At 45.5% G+C, this 12,550-nt stretch overlaps 1 protein-coding gene across 1 annotated transcript in view; it reads left to right on the forward strand.

The window, feature by feature from the left end:
• LOC310842776 (retinal guanylyl cyclase 2-like) overlaps positions 1–12,550 on the forward strand; it is a gene marked incomplete at its 5' end in the record, with an annotated part of 50,123 nt that overhangs the window by 20,863 nt on the left and 16,710 nt on the right. The window contains 5 exons of the mRNA XM_083734915.1: positions 927–1,103; positions 4,502–4,658; positions 7,033–7,182; positions 9,354–9,502; positions 10,631–10,794. Of these exons, the coding sequence (XP_083591041.1) occupies positions 927–1,103; positions 4,502–4,658; positions 7,033–7,182; positions 9,354–9,502; positions 10,631–10,794 (797 nt within the window). The remainder of the gene's footprint in view (positions 1–926; positions 1,104–4,501; positions 4,659–7,032; positions 7,183–9,353; positions 9,503–10,630; positions 10,795–12,550) is intronic.

Consider the following 12,550-nt stretch of genomic DNA (forward strand, 5'->3'; position numbering starts at 1 on the left):
CCATCTTTCCCAACATCAGGGTCTTTTCCAGGGAGTCTTCTCTTCTCATGAGGTGGCCAAAGTCTTGGAGTCCCAGCTTCAGGATCTGTCCTTCCAGTGAGCACTCAGGGCTGATTCTCTTAAGAATGGAGAGTTTTGATCTTCTTGCAGTCCATTGGACTCTCAAGAGTCTCCTCCAGCACCAGAATTCAAAAGCATCCATTCTTTGGCGATCAGCCTTCTTTATGGTCCAGCTCTCACTTTCATACATCACTACTGGGAAAAGCATAGCTTTAACTATACTGACCTTTGTTGGCAAGGTGATGTCTCTGCTTTTTAAGATGCAATGGCATTTTCAGAAGCTGCAGGTTATTTTGCAGTGAACACTTTCAATGGGGCAAACCCAGCATCTTATTTACTTTATTTTTATCTCTCTGCCCAATTTAACAGCTCCAAAACATTACCCAAGCCCATCTTTGAATTCACAATTAGCTATAGAGATGGGTCTTAGAGGAGTTCCATACTGCAGCCACTTGACCTGGTCTACTGAGAGCAGCAAAGAGGGCAGCCAGCCTTTAATCTGTGCCGTGACCACTCAAGTTTATCATTTGCCATCAGCAGACAGTGGGACTAACTTTCAATTTTCTGTCGGATGATTGCATTGTTATTTTGTGTTGTTTTGGTTCAGTTGCGTTATGCATTGCTGATTTTCTGAAATGGGAAGGTGGGAAGCAAGTGGAATAAACAACAAAATAAATACCGCATGGAACTCCAGAAGTGCCCTTAAAAGTTTGCAGAATAATTGTGGAACATACTGCATCCTTGCAGTCTTCATATCTGACATGTTGATACATATATTTTGCTTGTGGGCATCTCAACCTGAGTATCAAAGAAGAGAAAGTCAGAGATCCCCAATCTCTCTTGCAATTTGCTCCTTGTGTCCCCAGATGAAGGATGTACGCCATGAAAATGTGAACCCATTTTTAGGCCTTTTATCTGATGGGGGTCTCTCTGCCATCGTGATGGAGTTTTGCTCCAGAGGGAGCCTAGAGGATTTATTGCAAAACACAAACATAAAGCTGGACTGGATGTTCAAATCATCTCTTCTGATGGACTTAATTAAAGTAAGTTCTCTCCCTATCTTCTCTTTAAAAGACATCTGAAGGCAGCCCTGTTTAGGGCTGTATTGTTAATGCTGTATTGTTTTTAACACTTGATTGGAAGCCGCCCAGAGTGGCTGGGGAAACTCAGCCAGATGGGCGGGGTATAAATAATAAATTATTATTATTATTATTATTATTATTATTATTATTATTATTATTATTGGGATAAAAAGGAAGGATGAAACCCTGTTCTATCAAAAATGCAAAATTGAACACAATGGGTCATACAAAGGGAGAGAATCTTTGCAGTCATATTGTTCTCAGCTCTGAGAATGAGCCTTGGGTTCTGGCCATATCCTTGGAAGACTTAAAAAGGTCCTTTATGCAGAGCCAACTCAAGACATTTTGAGTTTTATCCAACTAAGTCCTGCTTTTAGTAGATGCTTTCAGTGGAATTCAACGTCAGGCTTCGGTAATTGTTCCATTCCCCTTTCCCTTCCTTGCACACTATTCTGAGGGTTCCTCTGCCCCTTCAGCGTGGATTTGGGGTAGGCAATGGGGTGCAGGTGTGTAGAGAAATAGGGAAAGCCCCATTGCACTAGTGGAAATTCTTGCTCTGGTTTCCGCTAGTGCACTGGGTTACCGTATTTTTCGCTCTATAACACGCACCTGACCATAACACGCACATCGTTTTTAGAGGAGGAAAACAAGGGAAAACATTCTGAATGAAACAGTGGATGTATCATTTTTGTGCTTTATGCTGTGGCCACAGACATGTGATCTGATGGTGAATTTGGGGTGACCCAATGCAAAAATCCTGAGGATCCATGTGGATCCATGTTTTGTAACCACATTTTTGCACCATTGCAGCCCCAGGCAACAGTGGGTGCGTGATTTTTGGGGGGCAGGCTGTAACCATGGACATGCTATGTGATCTGATGGTGAATTTGGGGTGACCCAATGCAAAGACCCTGAGGATCCATGTAGATCCATGCTTTTTAACCACGTTTTTGCACCATTGCAGCCCCAGGCAACAGTGGGTGCGTGATTTTTGGGGGGCAGGCTGTAACCATGGACATGCTATGTGATCTGATGGTGAATTTGGGGTGACCCAATGCAAAGACCCTGAGGATCCATGTAGATCCATGCTTTTTAACCACGTTTTTGCACCATTGCAGCCCCAGGCAACAGTGGGTGCGTGATTTTTGGGGGGCAGGCTGTAGCCATGGACATGCTATGTGATCTGATGGTGAATTTGGGGTGACCCAATGCAAAGATCCTGAGGATCCATGTGGATCCGTGCTTTTTAACCACATTTTAAGAGTGGAGGGAAGGAAAAACACAGAACGGACAAGGAGCACAAGAGGGGTGTGCAGAGAAGCAGCTGGCTAAGAATGCAGCAGAGGGGTATAACGGGAGGAGGGAGGAAAGGAAGGCAAAAGTTTTCCCTCACCTACCCACCCAAGCCAGCCAGCTCTCTCTCTCTCTCTCTCTCTCGCTCTCTCTCTCCCTCCCTCCCTCCCTCCCTCCCTCCCTCCCTCCTGCATGTTTTCAGCAGCACCGGAGCACAGAGACGACACTCTGCTTTCCCTCTGCTTGCCTGGAGGGGAGGGGCTTTCCCTGCTCTTTGTTCCTTTTGAGCAAACACAGCAAGGAAACAGAGGAGGGTGGGCAGTAAGACCCTGAGGCAGAATGCAGGAAAGCAGCCGCTTCCTCTTTTCAGGTTTCCCTTCTAGGAGACGCGCAATTTGATTTTTGCCTGATTTTTTTTGCCTCCCCTCACGCCATTTGGCTCCAGGGACCACACATTCGCTCAATAACACGCACAGACATTTCCCCTTCCTTTTTAGGAGAAAAAATCTGCGTGTTATAGAAGGAAAAATACGGTAATTAACTCTGGCCCATTAGAATTAATGGATCTAAGTTATTCATGTCCACTCATTTCGGTGGGTCCCTCCGAGTATGACTAATTTTGGATAAAAGCCTTTGTATCCAAAGGTCATGAGTGCTAGTTGAATCACACTTCTAATTCTCTGTCAATGGAAAAACACCCTGCTATGCATCGTGGGGACAGATGAACTGCAGGCTAATTTAGGGGGTGTCTCAGAGGTCTGTAGCACACATAGCGTATTTTTTGCTCTATATGACGCACTTTTTCCCCTCCAAAAATTAAGGGGAAATGTGTGTGCGTCCTAAAGAGCGAATGCAGGCTGCACGGCTAAGCCCAAAGCCAGAACAGGGAGACGGAGCGCTGCGCAGCACTCCATCTCACTGTTCTAGCTTGGGGTTAGCTGCGCAAAGCCTCCGCAGGGCAGCAGGGTGCCTTCACCCCGCTGTCCTGCGGAGGCTACGAAGGCTGTACGAAGGTGGGGAGAAGGCCCACAAGCTCGGGGGACAGCGGGAAGGTGCGCGACACGTTCGCGCTGCTCCCCGACCTGGTCTTTGGGGCTGGCGGTGGGGGAAAGCAGTGCTTCCCCCCGCCAGCCCCAAAGAGCAGGTCGAAAGGAACCTGAAGCCTCCAGAGCCCAGCGGGAACTCCCACTAGGCTCCGGAGGCTTCGGGTGAGCGCACCTTGAACGCACAGAACGCACCTTCTTTTAGAGGGGGAGAACAAGAGAAAATTACGGTACCTCTAATCTCCAACAGTGGGAGATGGCCAAGGAGGAATCACTGATGGGCTGCCAAGACTGAGCCCCTAGACAATTGCCCCAAAGTCCTGTCTTGATCGCACCAGGGCAACTTCAAGGAGGCTAGGTTGGTCCATGGCAGGGAGGGCAGCTCTGTCTCGAGAGACTAGCCCAAACAGCTAAAAATGGAAACCACAAGCTAAACAAAGTGAAACTGCAGTCACCAGCTGTCAGGGAACTGACATCGGAGCCGAGTGGAGAGGTTAGGCTCCCTAATGATGCTGGAGAGGAAACCAGCAAGGGGAGAGAGAGAGCTTCCGCTGGGGAAGGCAACCAAGGTGACACCAGGAAGAAAGGAGAGGCTGAGAGTACTTTGGAGGGGAGGCTCCGAGACTCTTCCAGTGAGATCAGTGAGGAGAGCGCAGGACCACCCCTTGGCACACCCACTCTGCGCAGAAGGCTTCCGCGCAGAGAAGCGAGGAGGAGGTTGTTTGTTAAGGAATTCTTATGTTGGAGGAAATTTAGGAAACGCCCACTGACGGATTCTGCCAGTGACTGAGACAGTCGCGTTTTAAGGCTGTCAAACCGGGGAAAGGTCCAGCTATACTACCAGCTCAGAGCAGTTTGGAATTTACGCACAAGCAACCCTAATTCCCATTACACCAGCCTTCACTATCGAGCCCTGAATCTCGCCGGCAGAGAATGCTGGACCGGGCAGGTCTTTAACCGGGGTTTATGTTCCTCGGCTCTGGCGATGCCCAGACTGAAGCACTTGATCCCTTTCCTTTTCAGGGAATGAAATATTTGCACCATCAGGAGATCCCCCACGGACGTCTCAAGTCTCGCAACTGCGTTGTGGACGGGCGGTTTATGTTGAAGATCACCGACTACAGCTACAGCGAGCTCCTGGCAGCAATGAGTGACTTAGGCGTTCAGCCCCCGGCAGAAGGTAAGAAGTACCCGTATTTTTCACTCTATAAGACGCACCAGACCACAAGACGCACCTAGTTTTTGGAGGAGGAAAACAAGGGAAAAAAAATCTGAATCTCAGAAGCCAGAACAGCAAGAGGGATCGCTGCGCAGTGAAAGCAGCAATCCCTCTTGCTGTTCTGGCTTCTGTGATAGCTGTGCAGCCTGCATTCGCTCCATAAGACGCACACAAATTTCCCCTTACTTTTTAGGAGGGAAAAAGTGAGTCTTATAGAGCAAAAAATACGGTAATTGTCATGCTCTGTGTGTTTGTGGTTTTGACCTTGGAAAGGGTCCAGAAACCTCAGCTGATGCAAAATGATGCTGCCCATCCATAATAATAATAATAATAATAATAATAATAATAATAATAATGATAATAATAATTTATATGTTTCCCCAGCCACTCTGGGCGGCTTCCAACAGAATATTAAAATACAATAACCTATTAAACATTAAAAGCTTCCCTAAACAGAGCTGCCTTCAGATGTCTTCTAAAAGTCTGGTAGTTTTTTTTGACATCTGGTGGGAGGGCGTTCTACAGGGCGGGTGCCACCACCGAGAAGGCCCTCTGCCTGGTTCCCTGTAACTTGGCTTCTTGCAGCGAGGGAACTGCCAGAAGGCCATCGGCGCTGGACCTCAACGTCCAGGCAGAACGATGGGGGTGGAGATGCTCCTTCAGGTCTACTGGACTGAGGCCAGTATATAACCCTAGTTCTATCTGCATTGCATTGCACTTCTTACCCACTGATTTTCAGGCTCAATTCAAGGTGTTCGTTTTCCCCTTAATAGCTCAAAATCAGGGGCACAGAACCTTTTTTTTAGCCTGGGGGCGACATCCTCTTCTGAGCAGCCTTCCAAGGGCCACACACCAGTGAAGGGTGGGGCCAGAGGCACAAGTTGGCGGAGAAAGGAATATAAATGTCATCAGCTGATTTCTACAAACGCACTCCTCTTTGTCCTGCACCCAGGCAACCAAGGGCTTTTTTCTTCAGAGTTCAGTGACATACTGAAATCAAGGCAAAAACACTCAAGGTGAGTGTGAAGCAAAGCTGGTGATGGATATAGACTGAGGTGAGAAGTCGTGGTCTGGGGACACTATCAAGGGCCAGAAGGAGAGGTCCAAAGGGCCACATTTGCCCTCTGGGTCTGAGGTTCGCCACCCAGCCCTGATTTCGCTTAGGATCTGGAACCTTAAAGGATCACTTTCTCTTCTCGGCCCCCTTCCGCAGGCTCTCATTGACCTCTGAGGTCAGGCCTCTCCGTCAGCTGAGGAACAGGGCCTTTTCGGTGGTGGCACAGACAGTCTGACTTTCCCTACCTAGAGAGGCCTGCAGGGACCCATCACTGTACGGCTAGTTAGGGAGGCCTTTGGGAGGGGCTGAGCCAATAATCAGACTACTGATTCATTCATCTAACTCAGTGGTTCTCAAAGGATGTGGCGAGAATTATTATTTTTTAGAACCACTGATCTGACTGCTTATTCAAGTACTGCAATGTGTTGTGTTGCTTGGCAATTTTCTGTTTCTGTGTTGTTAACAGCTCTGAGTTCACCTGAAAGAACTCAGTCCCTCGGATACTTTAAGGAAGCCATGACAGTAAACATTTGGGGGGGTAAAACCTAATGAAATTCTTCAGTACAGATTGGGTTCTTAGTCTCTAATGGTGCCAAGAGACTTCACAACTTGCAGTCTAACACAGTGGTCCTTCCTGCAAGCCATAATAATAATAATAATAATAACAATAATAATAATAATAATAATAATAATTTTATTTACCGGTATAACCCGCCCTCCCCAGCCAATACTGGGCTCAGGGCGGCTAACACGATTACGATATCTTTATTGTCATTGTCCCATGCAGAACAATGAAATTGAAAAACTACATTAAAACTACATAAAACTACATAAAACATTCAAAAACCCCTAAAAACTCTAAAACCCCATTTTAAAATATACTATAGAGATCCCTTATGCTGCATTTAGAACCAGAATTGCATCTGCATAGAAACTGATTCTCAGGTGGCTAGTCCTGGCCTTTATAACCCTATACCTTCTTCCACCAGGTATAAAAACAATTGATTAAAATACAACTTAACAACAAGATTAAAATGCAACATTAAAATGCAGCCTCATTTCAGTAGAAACAAAAACTCAAATCAAAATCAAAAACTTTTTGGGGATGAAAACATAAAATCTTCACCAAGGCCAACCAACCAGACTGGTCCTACATGGGCCAGAAAAAAGCCAGGGGAGTCCCCAAATAGGAGTTCCATCACAGAAGGAGAAAGGAAAAAGGAAAGAGGGGGAGGGGATCAAGTTGATTCTGGATAAATTGATCTTTTTTTCTCCCAGAATTGCTCTGGACAGCTCCTGAGATATTGAGAAATCCAGTGATGTCCCCAAAAGGCACCATAAAAGGAGACGTCTATAGTTTTGCTATTATCCTGCAAGAAGTTGTTCTTCGGGGGCCCCCATACTGCATGTCTGAAATGTCAGCTGAAGGTGAGCACAATCCACTCTTCCAGCCCCGGTATTTGAATGTGTGCAGCAAAATAGAATCAAACACACTCCTTTGATTTGGCCGGCCAGTGTTGAAGACTAGGCTAGATACTTGTCAGTATGCATTTTGACCACAAACTTGACATGAGCCAACAGTGTGACGCGGCAGCTAAAAAAGCCAATGCAATTCTGGGCTGCATCAATAGGAGTATAGCATCTAGATCAAGGGAAGTAATAGTGCCACTGTATTCTGCTCTGGTCAGAGCTCACCTGGAGTACTGTGTCCAGTTCTGGGCACCACAGTTCAAAAAGGACACTGACAAACTGGAACGTGTCCAGAGGAGGGCAACCAAAATGGTCAAAGGCCTGGAAACGATGCCTTATGAGGAACGACTAAGGGAGCTGGGCATGTTTAGCCTGGAGAAGAGGAGGTTAAGGGGTGATATGATAGCCATGTTCAAATATATAAAAGGATGTCACATAGAGGAGGGAGAAAGGTTGTTTTCTGCTGCTCCAGAGAAGCAGACACGGAGCAATGGATCCAAACTACAAGAAAGAAGATTCCACCTAAACATTAGGAAGAACTTCCTGACAGTAAGAGCTGTTTGACAGTGGAATTTGCTGCCAAGGAGTGTGGTGGAGTCTCCTTCTTTGGAGGTCTTTAAGCAGAGGCTTGACAACCATATGTCAGGAGTGCTCTGATGGTGTTTCCTGCTTGGCAGGGGGTTGGACTCGATGGCCCTTGTGGTCTCTTCCAACTCTATGATTCTATGATTCTATGATTTCTTAGTGCGCAAAGTATTGATCTGTTGTGTAGGGATCTTTCCTATTCTACTTAATTCAAGAGGGTTCTGGAAGCTTCTCTCTGTGAAAGAAACAAGCAGGAGGTTCCTGATGTTTGGGTTATTCCTTCCGAGAAGCTGAGTACAGCTGCTTTAAACTGGTTCTCTTATCTCTTCTGTTACGGTGATGCTGACTATAAAAGTAGGACCAGAAGGAGCCTGCGTTTCACTCTTTCTCTTTGTATCTCTCTTCCTTCTGGTGTGGTGTTCTGTACATAGTACGCTTACTGTTAAGGTTTAGACTTATAAGTTATTGTAAGTTTAAGTTAAGTCTGCTGCAACTGGATTTCTTATGGACAGAGCCAATCCTGAATGTATTGGATTTGTGACCATTATGCTCATTTGCCTTCAGTAGCAGTAAAGCTCTGCTGGTTGAAATATCAATTGCCTCTGGTCTACAGGTGAAACTCGAAAAATTAGAATATCATGGAAAAGTTCCTTTCTTTCACTAATTCAATTTCAAAGGTGAAACTAATATATGAGATAGACTCATGACATGCAAAGTGAGATATGTCAAGCCTTTTTTTGTTCTACAGGTGAAACTCGAAAAATTAGAATATCGTGGGAAAGTTTATTGACTTCTGTAATTCAACTTAAAAGGTGACACTCATATATGAGATAGACTCATGACATGCAAAGTGAGATATGCAAGCCTTTCTTTGTTATCATTGTGATGATACAGCTGATGAAATCCCCAAATTAACCATCTCAGAAAATTAGAATATTCAATGAAATCAGCAAAACAAGGATTGCAAATAGAGCAAGATTGGACCTTGTAGAAGCATATCTCGCTTTGCATGCCATAAGTCGATCTCATATGTTAGTTTCACCTTTTAAGTTGAATTACTGAAATCAACGAACTTTTCCATGATATTTTAATTTTTCGAGTTTCACCTGTACTGTTTGGGAATCCTGCAACATGTTCAAGTTTTTACTCTGCTAACTATACATTGGAATCTGCTCTGGGTCAATACTGAGTAGAATTTCAGTGACAATACTGATCCAAAAGAGGCAGTTTTGTTTTGTTCGCACGAGGCGGTGCGCTCATTGGTAGGGGTGCAGAACTGGATCAGGCCAGTCAACCAGATCCTTGCGCTCCAGCACTCATGGGTCGACTCCGACAAGTGGGCGGAGCCACCCACCTGTCAATTACTTTACATCATTATGACAACATGGAATGACTTCAAAGGTGGTGGTGGCAAGGAAAAAATAGTCTAAGAAGGAAGATCTAGTTTTGGGACAATACTCTTTGGTGAGAGAGTTGTAAGGGACTGGGGGGTGGGGTACCAGGTTAGGGCATGCTGTCATTGTGAAACCCTCTCTTTGCTCCAGAAATCATCCGCAAACTGAAGAAGCCTCCGCCGTTGTATCGCCCGAGTGTTTCTCCAGAAAATGCCCCATTGGAATGCATTCAGCTCATGAAACAGTGCTGGAGTGAGAGACCAGATCGAAGGCCAAGCTTTGATGAGATCTTTCAAGAGGTCATTCCTTGTTCCCATTCCATCAGGCTTCTGCAGTTAAGAATGCATCTTTCTAGAATTGCTGATTTCTGAGTTTAATATTTTGGGGTGCTTTTCGTTCTACAGTAATACCTTGGTTCTCGGATGGCTTAGCTGCCGAACAAATCGGGTCTCAAACACCGCAAACCTGGAAGTACCGTATTTTTCCCTCTATAGGACTCACTTTTCCCCCTCCAAAAATTAAGGGGAAATGTGTGTGCATCCTATGGAGCGAATGCAGGCTCCTTGACTTCAGCGACAGCAATGCAAAGCCTCCGAAGCGCAGAGGGAGAGCTCCGCCTGCGCTCCGGAGGCTTCGCGTTGCTTTCGCTGAAGCCTGGAGAGTGAGAGGGGTCGGTGCGCACTGACCCCTCTCGCTCTCCAGGCTTCAGGGATAGACACCTGAAGCCTTCGAAGCACAGCACAAGTTCCCACTGTGCTCCGGAGGCTTCAGGTTCCCTTCGCTGAAGCCAGGAGAGTCTTGCTCTCCCTGCTTCAGCAGAGGGAGAGCTGCACAGCGCCCCTTCAGCGAAGCAGGAGGATAAATGGAAGGGGCTCCGTATCTCCTGCCGCTTCGCTGAAGGGGGGCTGAGCAGAGAGGGGGAGATTATTTTTTTCTTGTTCTCCCCCTCTAAAACAAGGTGCGTCCTATAGAGTGAAAAATACGGTAAGCGTTGCAGTTCGCGAATGGTTTTTGGAAGCTGAACATCCGATGTGGCTTCTGTTTGAGTGCAGGAGTGCAGGAAACTATCTTGGTTTTTGAATGGTTCCAGGAGTCAAACGGACTTCCGGAATGGATTAAGTTTGAGAACCAAGGTACTACTGTATGTGCAGTTGTTGCAAACCACACTGGTATTTTTAAAGAATAGCAGTATATAAATATTTCTTATAAAGAATGAATGCATGGATAAAATAATGGACATGATGAACTGCGATCCATTATTTTCAACAGGACTGCTCTGGGTATAACTTCGTTGGATAAAACCTTATGCTTTCTACCCATCTGTTCTTACTTGTGCGTAACTTATTCTTTACCCAATCAGCTTAGTTTTCCTGAGTCAGCTGGAGAACTGAGCACCAAAGAACCTTGTTCTAATTCTCCAACCCCAGTTTAAATCCATCAATAAAGGCCAACGGACCAATATCATCGACTCCATGCTGCGGATGCTGGAGCAATATTCCAGCAACCTGGAAGACTTGATCCGAGAGCGGACAGAGGAGCTGGAGATGGAAAAGCAGAAGACGGATAAACTCCTGACTCAGATGCTTCCCCTGTAAGTCGAAATGTCAGGGCAATAACCCTGCCGCATGTAGGCTCTGCCCCAAGCTGCTTCCAAGGGGGAGTGCTGCTGCTGCTGCTGCTGCAGACTGGGGAGAAGGAAGAGACGCGAGTGACAAATATTGGTCTGTTATGTACTGAGTTGAATAGGATCCAAAATGCAGCCGTCTGATTGGTCCTAGAACAATAGGATCCAAAATGCAGCAGTCTGATTGGTCCTAGAACAATAGGATTCAGAATGCAGCAGTCTGATTGGTCCTAGAACAATGCAGCAGTCTGATTGGTCTGCAGGAACCACCCAATCCAGCTCCAGATGGAAGTGAATCCACAACCTGATTGGCCTACAGGAGATTTCTGGAGTTAACCAATCACGTGTAGCCCTTTGTGTAAATAATGTATGTAAATCAGATACTTTGGGGAAACTTTCATTCCCTCCTCACCACTATGAGCTGAATAAAGAGCATGAAATCCACTCTCGACTCTGAGTATATTTCATGGTCACTGCCGCTTTAACTCTGTCACTTCAACCTTGCGTGAAATGGGAATGACCTCCAAGAATTCTGTATCTTCTGATATTTGCAAGCTATTCCAATTAAGTTAACTTAACATATTTAAATAAATAGTCTTTAAATTTCTTCCATTCCTCCTGGTACTTCTCCTCCTTCTGGTCACAGACTCTTCCAGTCAGGTCGGCTAGCTCCGAAAAGTCCATCATCTTCATCTGCCAATCTTCCACTGTTGGTATTTCTTGTCAGATAGGCTTAGGATTTAATTATGTAATGTGATGAATTATTATGTTTAATGCCAAATTTAAAGAAAGAGAGAGAGAGAGAGAGAGAGAGAGAGAGAGAGAGAGAGAGAAAGAAAGAAAGAAAGAAAGAAAGAAAGAAAGAAAGAAAGAAAGAAAGAAAGAAAGAAAGATGATAAGTGATTAAGTTAATTTTATAAGAATATTGGCTTTGGAAAACTGTTAACATGATATACATTGAAATTCAACCAGGGGGATACGAGGAAGTCACTTAACAATGTTACTAAGATTGGTTCAAATAAGGTTGAGATTTTTGTTTGTTTGTTTGTCTAAAAAACTTTTTGGAAAATTAATTTTTAAAAAATCAGAAGAATTCTGTATCTTCTACACTGGTCAAGACAGATCTGGAGTCACAGGTGGCTTTAGGGGACCACAACTGGTTTGTCCGTACTGGACACTGAACCAAGAGGGTGTTGTAACAATAATGTAGATAGAAGGTGAGGAGTACCTGGATTTTAACATCGCACAGGAATCTGGTGAGATTTTAAAGCCAACTGACATTGCTGGGTGTAATGATCTCAGGCAGGCAAGCAAGCCCCCATAAGAATTAACGAGTCTGTGACAGTTTTATGGCATGTTTATTTACAATTATTATCCAGAGCGTGGCTCCGAGCCTGCCGCTCTTTGCTACGAGTTGGTCACTCTGAGTCTCCACCCCTTTTGCAGCACGAAGGGCGCCAAAGTCCAGTCCTTCCTCTCTTGTAGTTCCCTTGCATTTTAACCCTTTCAGCTCTTCTGGTTCAGGGAGAAGGTGGGTGAACTCCCCCCCACTATCAAACAAAGATCCCTCCAAACGTTGCCTCTTCCCTGGTTGCATAGCAACCTCCTCATTATCATCTATCTCCTCCCCTCCCTCTGCCTGCAAGCTTTCCAAGTCTGCTGCTCTATCTGAGTCTGGGAACTCTCGGTGAAGGGGCCCCCGAACTAACCCACTCCTGCTCTG

The sequence above is a fragment of the Podarcis gaigeae genome (genome assembly GCF_964106915.1).
Source record: "Podarcis gaigeae genome assembly, chromosome: 4".
Taxonomy (NCBI): Eukaryota; Metazoa; Chordata; class Lepidosauria; order Squamata; family Lacertidae; genus Podarcis; species Podarcis gaigeae.